Source organism: Cotesia typhae, unplaced genomic scaffold, assembly GCF_013202065.1.
Source record: "Cotesia typhae breed Kobodo isofemale line unplaced genomic scaffold, CoteBio_Ctyphae scaffold_45, whole genome shotgun sequence".
Taxonomy (NCBI): domain Eukaryota; kingdom Metazoa; phylum Arthropoda; class Insecta; order Hymenoptera; family Braconidae; genus Cotesia; species Cotesia typhae.
Genome location: NW_027423777.1, coordinates 733,755 through 747,550, shown reverse-complemented (window position 1 = coordinate 747,550; position 13,796 = coordinate 733,755). Strand labels below are relative to the sequence as shown.

Here is a 13,796-nt window from a genome sequence, read left to right as displayed (position 1 = left end):
CCTGAAAATCAGAAATTTATTTATTTACTTATTTAAGAATGTTCGATTATCTCTTACATAATTAATACAGCACCCCAGATTATAACAGCAGAATTAATTGATAAAAATTGAGAATTTCCCGGAGGTGAGTATGAAGAACAAACTGATTCAATGATGTGCCATTTTTACGATAAACTTCATTGAGTACCAGGTCACATTATCTGAATTTTTTCTAAATACATCTATAAACTCCAACTCAGAAGCTCCTTTTCCACTTTTCTTTTGATTTTACGCTAAAGTATATTAAGTTAGAATGATAATTATTATAATTTCAAAAGCAGGAAATTATTTATGATTTTCCGCTTTGAAAAAAGCTAGTTTCGAAAGCTTACTTTAGTTAGGCTGTACTTCAATTACTCTTGGTCTTTAAATTTTCTTTTCCCCGAAAAAATTCTCTGACATAGCCATATCAGGCTATTGGTAAAAATAAAAAAATATCTGATTAAAATTTTTTAATTTATCTAAAAATAGATACGTTAATTAACATGCCGTATTTAATAAAAATTGGTATAGTAGTTGATTGAACTAAAATCCACTGTAATATAAGCTACTCGATAGAATAAAAAAAATAATTTATCATTTAGAATTAAACACTTCAAACTAAACTTTCTTGGATCACGCGTCCTTCGTCGGGAATTTGTAACACTGCCTTTCATCGAAATAGTTATTGAAAACTAAATGTAACGCCTAAAGTAATGATTCGAATCCTCATTTTGATGATCCGCTGTATAGCTGAATTAGCTAAAAAATATGACTATACGGCGTATGGTGAGATACATTTCTTCATTCTGGGGGCATTCGTTGCGAAATAGGAAAATGACTAAAATTTTTTAATTTCTCTAGTTAATTCTAATTTAGTTTTAATGTATTATTAAAAGTCTACATTTTACTAATTTGTAAAGAATAGTATATTACACACCTAGGTAGTAGATCACATGTGATCTGAGTCTTTCTTATTTACTTTTCGTGGAGTATATACTATTTTTTTGCTCGACGAAGGTAGAAAAGGGCAACTTACAGATGATCTGAGACATTTCTTACTTTAATTCTCTAGGTATGTAATATACTATTTAATCAATAAGAAAATCGATTTTTCTCTCCTAGTAACTTTTCAGTCGTACCAACTAGTATCCGGGCCAATTGGTGTTTAAGTCGGCAATACGTTTTTTTAATCATCTCATGAATTCCAGCTAGTAATTCATTTTATTTAAGAAAAAAAATTAAATAAAGAAAAGAATTACATTTGATTCAAACGAAAAGATGCGTTAATTTTTGTATATTCCGTATTTGAATATAAGCTTATCACAAATCCCACCAGTCACGCAAAAAGATAGAAAAGTTGTTTTCCCAACCTCAAATCTGACTTGTTCAACTTTTTTTCTGTGTAGATGTAGTAATAAACATGTTAAAAATGATTGAAACTTTTTATAATTGCCAAAAAATCCAAAATATAGTTATAAGGATTATTTAAAATATGTTCCACCAGACACATGTGACTGGTGGGATTCTGGCTTATAGTCAATGCATCATAGAATGTAGTTAAAGTATTGAAATTTACAGGTTTTTTTTTCTCTTAGTGATCTTCAGTTAATTGATTAAATTTTTTTTTAATCTTAATAATCACTAATTTGGCGATTTTTCTTGCCAAATTTTCTCATACATTATCCTCCTAATTATCCTGTTACGTGAATGTGGAATGCTTCATGTAATAATTGCCGTAATTCCTATTCTTTCCCGCTTTAGAACATTATTTAATTTTAAAAATGTCGAACGCTTCACGCGTGTCATCCTTATTTATGAATCTTCTCCTATTCTCACTTCATTTCTCGTATATTTTTCGGAGTACATATATATTTCCTATTCTTCGAAGATTCATAATCCGATGAAAACAGGTTAAAAAGCGGACGAGTTTAAAGAACAAATTGATTTTACGATCGTTATTAATTAACATCTAAGTTTATTCAGATCGTGTTGTCAGCATGCTTCATTTATTATTTGTGTTCTTTTATTATTTATTTCGTTTATCTTAAATAATTTAAAGCTAAATATATAAACAGTAATGTTTCTAAGGTTGAAATAATATAAAAGCTTCTTACTAAAAAACTTTATGTACACATTTTGTACTTGTCTCACCAGTTACAAATGCCTGTCCCACCAGCCACAATAAAAAAAATTTTTTTAATTGTTTCTACGCAGTAATCAGTCTAATTATTCGTAATATTAAATGTTGGGAGGATAAATTTTGTATTGAGAGGAAAGTATTTCTTAAAAGCTTAGTGGTTGAACTGAAATTCGACTTTAAATGTACCGTGGTAAAAGAGAAGGATTTTTCGATGTCCCACCAGTCAAACGATAATTACGAGAAACTTAAAAAGTAATCGAGGTTTTTGACAAAGGAATGTTGTTAATTAGTTATTCTTCTATGTTATAAGATACATTTTACTATAGTACAAGTTTCAGTCACATAATTATCACTTATAATTGATGGAATTCCAGAATCAAATGTCCCAGCAGTCACTATGGAATGCCCCTCTGACAATATTTTGTTCTCCGTGTAGATTTAACTAAATTTTATGGCCAATGTCACCAACAATATGGTAATTCCTCGATTGCATCATGTGAAAAATTTACCATAACATAAATCCTAACAACTGTAATACAAAGATCGTTGACGCTACCACCAAATTCTCACTGTCCCATACAAAGAATAAGGATCAGTCGATCATTGGACGATGATAGGCATCCGATCCTTGATGATCGGCCGAGAATCGGATTTTTCATTAGGCCAAGGCTGGCTGGGTATCGGATGTTAACATCGTCCCAAGACTGGCGACTAAGCATAGGCCGAGCATAGTAACCGAGCATCGGCTGATCATCGGCTGAGCATATTCAAACGGAAAAATAATTTTTAAATCAGGCTGAAGTATCGCAAAATTATTGATTTTTTCCAGTCGTATGTTATGTAGATTTTTAATTTCGTCCCCAGGTTGCACAGAAGCGGCGAGCTTATCGATGTTCCTTGAAAAAAATTTTAAGATTAAAATGCGATGGGAATCAAACCTGGTCCGTCTGCGTGGAAGTCTCGAACATTACCAACTGCGCTGCATGCCGTAGTTAACAGAAATAATTTAGTTTAGTTATTTAAATGATCAACAAGTATTTTATTCCAATGCATACCAATAATTCGCTTTATAGGTACTTTATTTTCTCAATTTTTATGAATAATTAATGAATAACTAATTGAAAAATTTTCTCTAATAAAAACGGTAAATTTATCACCTAACTTATTCGTTTGAAAATGTTTGTTATCTCCCATATATATTCAGTAATGCCAGTAAATAAAATTGAAGAAACAGCTGATGTGATATTTAGAGGAGATGCATAGCAGAAAATTTATCATATCGGCCAAGCAACGTCTGATGACCGTTTGTCGTTGCTATGAGCTTAGTAGAGCGGTCGATGATGAGCCATCCATAGGCTGATCATAAGGCGCTGATCCTTGTCCAAGCATTAATAGCCTAGCCTCGAACGATACTCAATACACAGTAAAAAATTTACGTCATTGCGTCAAAAAATTTAATGTTAAAAATTTTTGTGTTAAATATTTAACACTTTTATGTGTAAATTTAACATTTTTATGTTTAAATTTAACAATTATTATGTTAAATCAACACAAAAAAGTGTTAAATATTGAACATAAAAATTTTTAACACAAAATTTTTTGACACAATGACGCAAAATTTTTTACTGTGTATGGGTATGAGTTCTTAACTTGAAAAGTAATTCAGTCAATATATTTGTTAATAAAAATAAAATTTTTGTAATTTACATACATTTTTTTGCATTAATTTTCTATAAGTTCTGCAAGAAGTAAATTCATCACATCATCGGCCAAGGATAGACTGATGATCGTATGTCGTTAGTAAGAACATCGATCGGTGGCCAATGGTGTACCAGCCATAGGGCGATGATAGAGTACCGATGCTCGGCCTAGCATAAGTAGCCTAGTCTTGGCCGATCATCGGTTTTTTCCGAGCATCGTTGACTTCGTATGGGGTGTAGCTTTATATAGATAAATTAGGCCATATTAGATTATTTCGCGGATTATTGCTGCTCATTCTTCTGTAGTACAGAAATACATCAGAAATATTGGATAGGATATTGATGTTGTTAATATCTAAAAAGGAAATTACAGGTCAGGTAATTTAAGTGTTATGTTTATTAGAAGAAAATACAGAGGTCTGTCTGCAAGGAATGGTTCTTCAGGACTGTCTTCTCAAATCTTTTTTCTTAATTACTCTACCTACTACTTGGGCCTCTCACCCCATTCAGTCATACTTTTACACCGCGCAAAAATAACTTAAACTTAAACATATTTCCAAAATACTTTCAAAAATCATTCTTAAAATTTTACTCAATTACAACAATCTTACCTATCTGTCAAAACATCTGCACACAGTATGTTCGACGTACTTACTTAAACTTTATAATTTATAATACCCTAAACCCTTAGTTACAAAAATGAAAAATCTACAGTGATCATAAAACTAAAAAAATATAAGCTACAGCCTAATTTTACAACTCTACACTTCTGATACAAACAGGTATTGAAGTTAGTTCTAAAACGTGAATGATTTAATTTTGATGGAACTTATGCTGATTGATATTATGTTAGCTCAGATTAATTAAAAAATCTCGACAACATTAACAAAAAAAATCTTATGTTATTGCTATTGAAGGATTATCTTTATTCGTTATTTCAGGTAGTTCAAAGACCACCCGTATTTACAGTTACTCCGCAACGTTTATACATGAGAAAACTTGGCGAAAGCTTGGAAATACCTTGCGATGCTCGAGATGGTGATCAATCTCAACCACCCACAATCGTCTGGTTTAAAGTATGTTTTCCGTTCAATATAAATTTTTCCGTAATCTAAAAAATTGTAGCGTTAGACACTTATTCTCTTATTGTGCTTTGTAGCATACAATTTAGTTATCTATAATTCATTCTAGTCGCTTTCTATCTCGGACTCTGTTGTATTATAAATAAAATAAATAATTGCCATGATTACAAGGTTAATTATTTAGTTAATTTTAGTTTAGTTTAGTTTAGTCTAGATGAGTAGGTAAATAAGTAAGTGGGTAACTAACATTGAAGGGTTTATAAATAAAATAAATGAATACATAACAAAATTGGGGAAAAGTACTAACACAACCTTCGGTCAGAAGGACGGGTCACCACTCTCACAGGAACGGGCTATTCTCAATGGCGGAAATTTGACGATCGAACGGATTCAAGAGCAAGATCGGGGACTTTATCAGTGTGCTGCTAGTAATGAAGCAGCTACTGTAGTCGCTGATGCTGAACTAATGGTTTTGAATGTTCCTCCACGTGCTCCTTACAATCTTAATGCTAACACGAGCAAAGACTCAGTTACTCTCACTTGGGTTCCTGGATACGTCAGGCCGAAAATGGAGTATGCAGTTTGGTAAGTCATGTTTTCATTATTTTACATCGTAGTTTCAGTTCGCGGCTCGAAACAAAGAAATCTTCCGATTTATAATTAATGATAAATCAGCAGTTTGAATTCATGTTTAAAACAAATTTTCTAATAGTTCAGAAAAAGTGTAGTCGCTTGTATACTCTCGCGGAATGTTCTGGATTTAAAAGTCTAGTTCTAATGCATGAGTTTCCAAAATTTATGGTAATGACTTATCGTTAAATTAATTATCTATCGAAGAAGAAAACGCTTTGTTCAGAAATTTTCATTTACTTATGCGTAAAATGCGTTTTAAGATTTCCTTTGTTGTACAAGTATGACAGAGATACTTTCATTTGTCTAATAGAGGGTGAGAGAGAAAAAAGTGTAAACCCTTATTAATAAATGAAATTATTAGGAAGAATTTTATATTTACAAAATAATTTTAATAAGTAATATGTTTAGGTATAGACCTACTGATACCACTGAATGGAAGACAATGAAAATCCCATCGAAGAAAATCACAGAAGCCACTATTCTTAATCTTACTCCAGGGCGCGAATATGAATTTATGGTACTCAGTCAAGATAAACATGGAGATGGTATGTTCAGCAAGTCTATTCGAGTTTTAACGCAATCCAAAAATGGTAACTATTTATTTTTTTTTTAATTATAAATTTACATAACCATGATTTGATAATTTATATTTCATTATTTAATCATTTTATCACATCAAAAGCGTCGCAATATTAAATATTAATAAAAATTTTTCTTCTACTACATTTTTAAAAATTCAAAAAACGTAAAATTGTTGCACTAAAAGAAAAAATTTATTTTTAGAAAAATGAGCATTCTTGTAATAAGAAATTAATTTGTTGAAAATTTTCAACAATTTAATTTTTTACATGGAGAAATAAAAATTTTTCTTATAGTAATTTTCTTGTTTAAAAAAGGTCTTTTTGATTTGGCAAAAAAAATTTTACACATATACTTGCGAATTTTCATCCAAAATTATTTTTTAACGGTGAAAACGGGGACATTTGTATTCAGTTGCGACACGAGATTCTGAAGGCTTTTTGTCGGAGATACCGTGAAGTGGTATCAGTGTTTTCGTTCAGTATTCATGAAGTAACTGCTGGTTTTCTCACGGAGTGTTGTCCGTATTCTCACGGAGTATCGACAAAATGTATTCCCGGTGTTCTCACGGAGCGTCTACGGAGTATTGCTGGATTTTCACGGAGTATTCTCAGAGTATTCACAGATTTCTGATGTTTATTTTTTTTTAGTATTAAAACAAAAAATGAAATAATTATTGCATAGTATTTTAAAATTCAAATAGACATTATGATCTCATTATTTTATGAAATAAAGTGACAGGTCTCAGGTAGACTCGAATGTGGTACTTTTGCTTACCCCGGCACCAGGTTTACTATTAATCAAAATTTATTATAACTGACAGTTAAAATGAATTAGTCATTACTTTGATAAGAGTATTTTTATTTTAGTGATTGTTGGAAAAAAATTATTTTTTTCTGAAATTTTTTAAATGCTTCTGTTGAGTATACTGAAAAAAAAAATGATTTGGAATTCATCCTTTCTGAACTATCGATGTCTTTCTAAAAATTCACGAAATAGAAAAATATAATTTATCGAGAATTACACAAACATACAAATGGAAAATATGATACACTATGTATATATTCTCTTAAAAGAAATCAGTGGAATTCCACTGATCCAACTAGTGAATGACAATTTCACTGGTGGATCAATTGATTTCCACTGATTTAAGCAGTGGACATAACAGCGCGCATACGCACAGATATTTTGTTCACTGATTCAACCAGTGAACTTCACTGATCCACCAGTGAACTTCACTGATTCACTGGTGAACCAGTGAAATTCCAGTGATTTCTTTTAAGAGAGTTATTGAAACTGAATTTTGTAATTTAAATTAAGTGAATTTTCTACAGTGAACGATTTTCTTTTTGGTTATTTGTTTGCATAAACAATATATGAGTTGTACTTGAGATTATTTGAAAAACCGAAAACCTGTGCTAGAACTCCGCAAAAATCCTGTGGAAAGATCTGATTGACTCCGCAAATACTTCCAGAAAACTTCGGTGAAAAAACACTAAAGAATTTCCGCAAAGATCCCGCTTGAACACCGACAATACTCCATGAATACACTAACAATGCTCCGCAAGAGCACCGGCAATACTTCATGCATACTTTGTGAGAAACACTGACAATACTCTGTAGATACTCATTGAGAACACTGGCAATACTCCATGGAAACCCGAATAAAAGGCTGTTGAAATCTTGTGTCGTAACTGCACACAATACCTGGCGTTTTCGCAGTGGAAACACCGCGTATACTCCGTTCATACTCCGACCAAACTCTAAAAGGGAGCATACTCCGCGTAAAATTCGAGTTTACACCGGTTCGTCGAAACTGCTAGGGATATAGTTTATAATTGTTACTACATTAATTATAACATTGTGTTCAGGACAACTGAATCGGAATTTAGCATCAGAATTCAAGAGTACTCAAGGTAAATTTTTTCTCCTCCAAAATATATTATCGCTCATCATAAATGAAAAATTTACAAAAGTGATACTCTCTTTTTACATTTTTTTTTCACCATCAGAAAGTTTAGAGCCCCCACAAAATCTAAAAGTCCAAGTAACTGCTGAAGGGTATTTAGTAACGTGGGATCCACCTTCGAACGCAAATATCAAACTCTATGTTGTAAGATGGTTCCGAGGATCAACTGATGAGCATTTACACGGGAGAGCTGAAACTACAGACACATTCTATCTAAGTATGTGCTCATAAATTTTAACTAATTCGATAAAAAAAAAAAAACAGTCCTCACAATTTTTCTTAATTAACACAAAAAAATATTGAAATTATTACAGTTAAAAGTTTAGAAGAGGAAAGTAGTTACATTTTTGAAGTATCGGCAATGTCACAGTCCGACGATGTAGCAACTAGCGAACAATTTACACTAGAAGTACCAGCTTACCGAAGGAACCGAGCTATTTCCATGGGGATCGTAGCAGGAGTTGGATTTCTAGCTGCTGCATTGGCTGCGATTTGGTGGTCACGAAAACGATTTTGTCAACCGACAATGAATAAATAAAATAAACGACTGTCATAATATTCATATTAAAATCGATTTTTCTAATGTACTACTACTAACTAATAGGCAAAAAATAAATATATTTTATGGGATTTTCCTATATTATAGGAGTGGTCAATCAATAAACGATCAATGATTTTGAAGAAATCTGCCGGACCAAAGTGGAGTCCTCTTTTATGTGTTCGTTAGAGTTTTTAAAGTATACTATTGTTGCAATTGATAGTATTATAATGATTCATAATTCTATAATAATAGATAATATTTTGTCAATGTTGAAAAATTTTATCCGTTGCTTTGTTCCGAGTTTGCTGAAACTTTTTATCTGAAATAAAATAAAGTAATGTTTGTTATATAACTCTTACCTTTTCATGACTAAATGTCATAACACTATTTTATTTTTTTTTTTTTTATTATTATTAAAATCAATTTGCTTCAAATCCTTTTTGAACCCTACCAAAAAAGTTTTTTTAATTAGTAAGAGTTCAAAAGCATAGAAAAGCTATCTTTTTGAGCTCGGAGAGCTCAAAATAACACATAAATTGTATTTTTGAGCTCGAGAAGCTCAAAAACGTCATATCTGTAATTTTAAGCGCCTAGGTATGGAATTAGCGGGAAGTTGTAGGGATGGCCTTCAGGGTCAACCGTCTTCCCAATTTTTTTATATTTTTATCGTCAACATTAGAAACATGAGTTGCGTTAAGTAAGACATCTTTGGAGGAACTCAAATAAGACTTTGAGATTGGGTTTTTGCCTGGCGCAGAGGATATCGTGATCAATAATTAATAATATAATTAAATTACTGTTTTAATTTCAAAAAACTGTGTTTTTAATTTTTTACAAGCTATAGGGTAAAAGTACCGTTTTTGGCCACCTTAGCCCCGTTTTTGGACAGTTAACATTTAAATTAATTTTTAAAAAACGATATAACCATATTTTTGTTAGGTTTTAAAAAATTCATATTAAAATAAATTGAGTTTGTAATGGTTTATTAATATAAATTAATTTCTATCGTTTATTTGTACAATAAATGGCCATAAAACGGTATAGTGGTCACAAACGGTACTTCTACCCTATAAATAATTTTTTTGTTAAATTTTTCAGTTCAATTAAATTTTTTTCTAATTTATTTTACCTTAGATAAATCCCATTGACCTAAAAACTACAGTTGACCTGCTATTGAAAAGGCCTAAAAAATGAGTTCTTTACTTTTCTCACAATTCGAAAAAAAAAAAAAATCACTTTTTTGTTAATTTTTTAAGCTATTGCATAGCTTCTATTGCGGGCCTTGAGCGTGGAGACCGAATCCAGAAATTCCGTAACGAAAATAACCTAACACCTCCCACTCCGATCGGCACAGCGGTGATATTTTTTAGTTTTTCCATCTATCGATGAATAGCAGAACTTTTAATGACTTTTTGAAATATCACGCTTGTCTCTTTAGTTCAGCGGTTGACAACTTTTCTTTCGAAAATATTGAATTTAAAAATAAATAATGATCCACAAGAATCCACAATAAAATATAGGACCACCATTGACGCGGTATTTTCCAGATATTTAGAAGATATCAAGTCTCAAACTTATGTTTCTTATTTCAGTTACTATAAACCTATAGTTTCAATGATAAATATTCCTGAATAACCTACATGTATTGTAAGATACTAAAAATATTTTGAACAATATTAACTTCTCATTTATTTAATAAAAGAAAAAAATTTCTTTTCTTATCGGTCACTACGCTTAAAAAGTATAACTTCAATTAATATCAAAGACAAAAAAACAAAGGAAAAAAATAGTGCATAAATAAAATAAATAAATAATTATAATTGCATAAGTTGATAAAAAATGCTATGCAATAGCTTTACCGCTGCAGTCTCCAAGTGCCACACGTCTTTTTTTTTTTTTTTTTTTTTCGAGTGGTTCATTATGCCCTCCATATCTTATATTTGTCTAAAATATCATAAAACATCATAGAGGTCATAACTTAACGGAAAATGAAAAAAACATTTTTTACTTAATTTTTTAGATAGGCCGTTGTGCTCTAAGTGGGCCGTCGTGCCCCACCCTCTCCTATTATTTATTTATTAAGTTTTGATCCTAGAGCAAGTGCTCCCTAAGGACCATCATAATCAAGTACATCTAAAGTTAATATAGTATTAATTATTATATAAATGTAGTATTAATTGACAAAATATACTATTAATTGATAGAATATAGTTGATTATAGATAACATAATATGATAAGTAATAAGATAGCATAACATAATAGGTAATAATATTATAATAATAATAAAATTGTTATTGTCATTGATTCTTCACAACATTGTTCTATACAGTTTTAAAGATCTCTATTGAAATGCCAGTTAAAACACGCTACTCTAAACTCAGCGAAGGTGCTTAGTGCAACAAGATCAGCCGTGAGCTGATTCCAGTATCTAATAGCCGTTAAAAGAAACGAATAGGTGTGCCAAAATTCAATATCCGTAAGAAACCTTGTAAAATAGGAATTTTGAGTTCTAGTTTCAACAGAAACTTTTTTTCGAGTTAAATCGAGTTAAATAGAAATATAGCAAAATTTTTGAAAAGTTAGGTCATGAGGATTAATGAAATAGTTAAATTTTTATGAAATCTACTAAAAATTAAAATTCTGGAATAAGTAAGAAATTTTGCAAAGAAAGTGTACTTAAAAAAGCATTAGCTGTTTGCAAACAAAATACGTACATAAGGCATTGTACGTTAAAATATATACATCGGGAATCCCCCATGTACTATATCCAAAATGTTTTTTCCTTTTTGATGAAGATACACAGCAAATAAAAGTGAATCAAGTCACTATCTCGTTTCAAAAATAGCGTTGAAAATAAAAATTTTCGAAAATTTGATCCTTTCAATACTGAAAAAAGTCTTAAATACATTTCAGAATATCGATACTGCCATTCTAATACGTCGTATCCCACAAAATTTGACAAAATAATTTTTTTTGAAAAATGAAATCATAACAATATTATGCTAGTTATATTAAAATCTTAAAAATTGAATAGTTTAATAACTATTTTTAGATAAATATTTTCATCTGTCGAATCCTATTGAATCAATGTTAAAAATGAATCGTTTTTACTGTCTGCTGTAAAATTTTATGGATGTGGAATACGACGTATTAGAATGGCAGTATCGATATGTTGAACTAAAGAGTTAGTTTTTTCAAACGAGTTTTTGGTATTTTGAGAGAAAAAAATAGTTTTTCAATGAGAATTATAAAATTTAAAGAAGAAACCGAAATTATTCAAGAATTGTTCTTACATAAAAGATTTGATAATGTCGATTGAAGATCATCTATTTTTGAATAAAGTATGTTCGTAAAAGTTAGGATATTGATACAATCTAATACTGTTAATAAGAGCTCAAAATCGAATTGAGCATCAAAATTTTAATTTCAGTACATAATTAGCATTCATAAAGGACTGAATTTTTTATTAGACATAGATTTTGTTGCTTGAAAAATGACAATGCTAGGCGATTTCAATGCCAAGCTTACAGGCGTGAATAAAGTGATAATAGATAGTAACCGAAGATGTTGTTCTCTTGAGCTAAGATGACAATATTCAAGATAATTGATTCTTGAAGCAAAGTAATCAATCATCTATATAATACATTTCTTGGAAATATTATTTCTCTTGAATGAAGATAGTTTGTTATCTATACATCAGAAGTAAGAAAAAGACTATGTTTCGAAAACGATTTAATCTTTTGAACCTTAAACTTTCTTATCAAACGTATAGATTAAAGAAATAGCAAAGCTAATTTAGTTTACAAACGTTTACTATTGAAATACTCGTTTAAATAACTACGGTTTTGAAAACAGATTTCAGTTTTTTTTTATCAAGATCGATGAAGATTTCTACTGTTTGCAACTTCCAAGTATTTGACGATTCCGTTTGGTCTTACCTGAAAGTGGGGGACTATTTAACGGCAACAATAACAACAACATCGACATCTACAGTAACGACATAATATTAGGTTAGTTTTTCAGTCGTTCTAGTTTCATTCGTGGTACGGCAATGGGGACTGCATTTCCTGTAGACATGCCAATCACGTTCCAGATTGTCGAGACTAAGTCGCCACACATTGTCTCCAGACGTTCTTTTTCTAATTTATCTTTTTTGTTGGTGATTTTCACTTAGACAATTTCTTCCCCAGTTACGATTTATTCACCATGACTACTGACTAAATTTCTTCTTCTACAGCTCTTGGTAAATTATCTTAAAGAGCTAACCGTGTAATAAAAATAGTTGAGCTATATATTTATTAGAATAGAGGAAAGAAAGGGGAAGCGACTTATCTGTATGTTTAAGGTGACAATAATACGCCAGGTCGCGTGCCAAATAGTTGTCATTAAGATTCATGCCATCTGACTCGAATGGACGATACTTTCCCAACGTAAAAGAAAGTTTGTGTCACGCCTTTAACCGGCCGTTTCATTGCAATTAATTATTACACAATATTATCACATGAAACACAATAAATTCATAATAAATAAATTTATTATTATTTCTTTATTACAAGTATTAACTTTTTTTTTTTGTTATAAATATTTATCAAGATAATAAATAAAAACTGTCAGGTACTTAATATTTAATGAACTAAAACGTTTTTATTTTCATTCTAAATTTTTTTATTCAATAGTCAATTTTTTAATTTTATAACAATTTTTTTCTTTCGTCTTTTGATTTTTTATAGAAACTAGAATTCAAATTTGCGCGTGCAAGTGCGCGCCTTACTATAGCGTTTACATATATTTTCATGCTCATGATATATTCGACCAATCACGTTACGAATAGTTTGATGCCACATACATTTCATCTCAATTTTATTATGGGATTATTAAAGCGCCAAGTTTTATACGCGGGAACAAATGTTTGTTGAATTACTATTAAAATTACGTTAATTGTATTAAGGGACTTTATAACTTAACTATTTGACAGTAACTGAAATTATTGTTTAAAAAATTTTACTGTATCCTAAAATGGAATTTTACTTAAATTAACCATAAATTTTACAGTTTACTAGAAAATACATTAATTTTTTAATAGTTTCTATTTAAAATAAAATAGTTGATTATAATTTACACAATGTCCCA

General features: G+C 30.5%; 1 protein-coding gene across 2 annotated transcripts in view; it reads left to right on the top strand.

The window, feature by feature from the left end:
• Bdl (borderless) overlaps nt 1-8,823 on the top strand; it is a 34,929-nt gene extending 26,106 nt beyond the window's left edge. For both annotated transcript variants that reach the window (XM_074257654.1, XM_074257653.1), the window contains exons 7-12: nt 4,803-4,937; nt 5,269-5,528; nt 5,985-6,166; nt 8,027-8,071; nt 8,168-8,341; nt 8,439-8,823. In XM_074257654.1, coding sequence (XP_074113755.1) covers nt 4,803-4,937; nt 5,269-5,528; nt 5,985-6,166; nt 8,027-8,071; nt 8,168-8,341; nt 8,439-8,662 — 1,020 coding nt within the window. In that variant the 3' untranslated portion in view covers nt 8,663-8,823. The remainder of the gene's footprint in view (nt 1-4,802; nt 4,938-5,268; nt 5,529-5,984; nt 6,167-8,026; nt 8,072-8,167; nt 8,342-8,438) is intronic.
• Nucleotides 8,824-13,796: the final 4,973 nt, after the last annotated feature.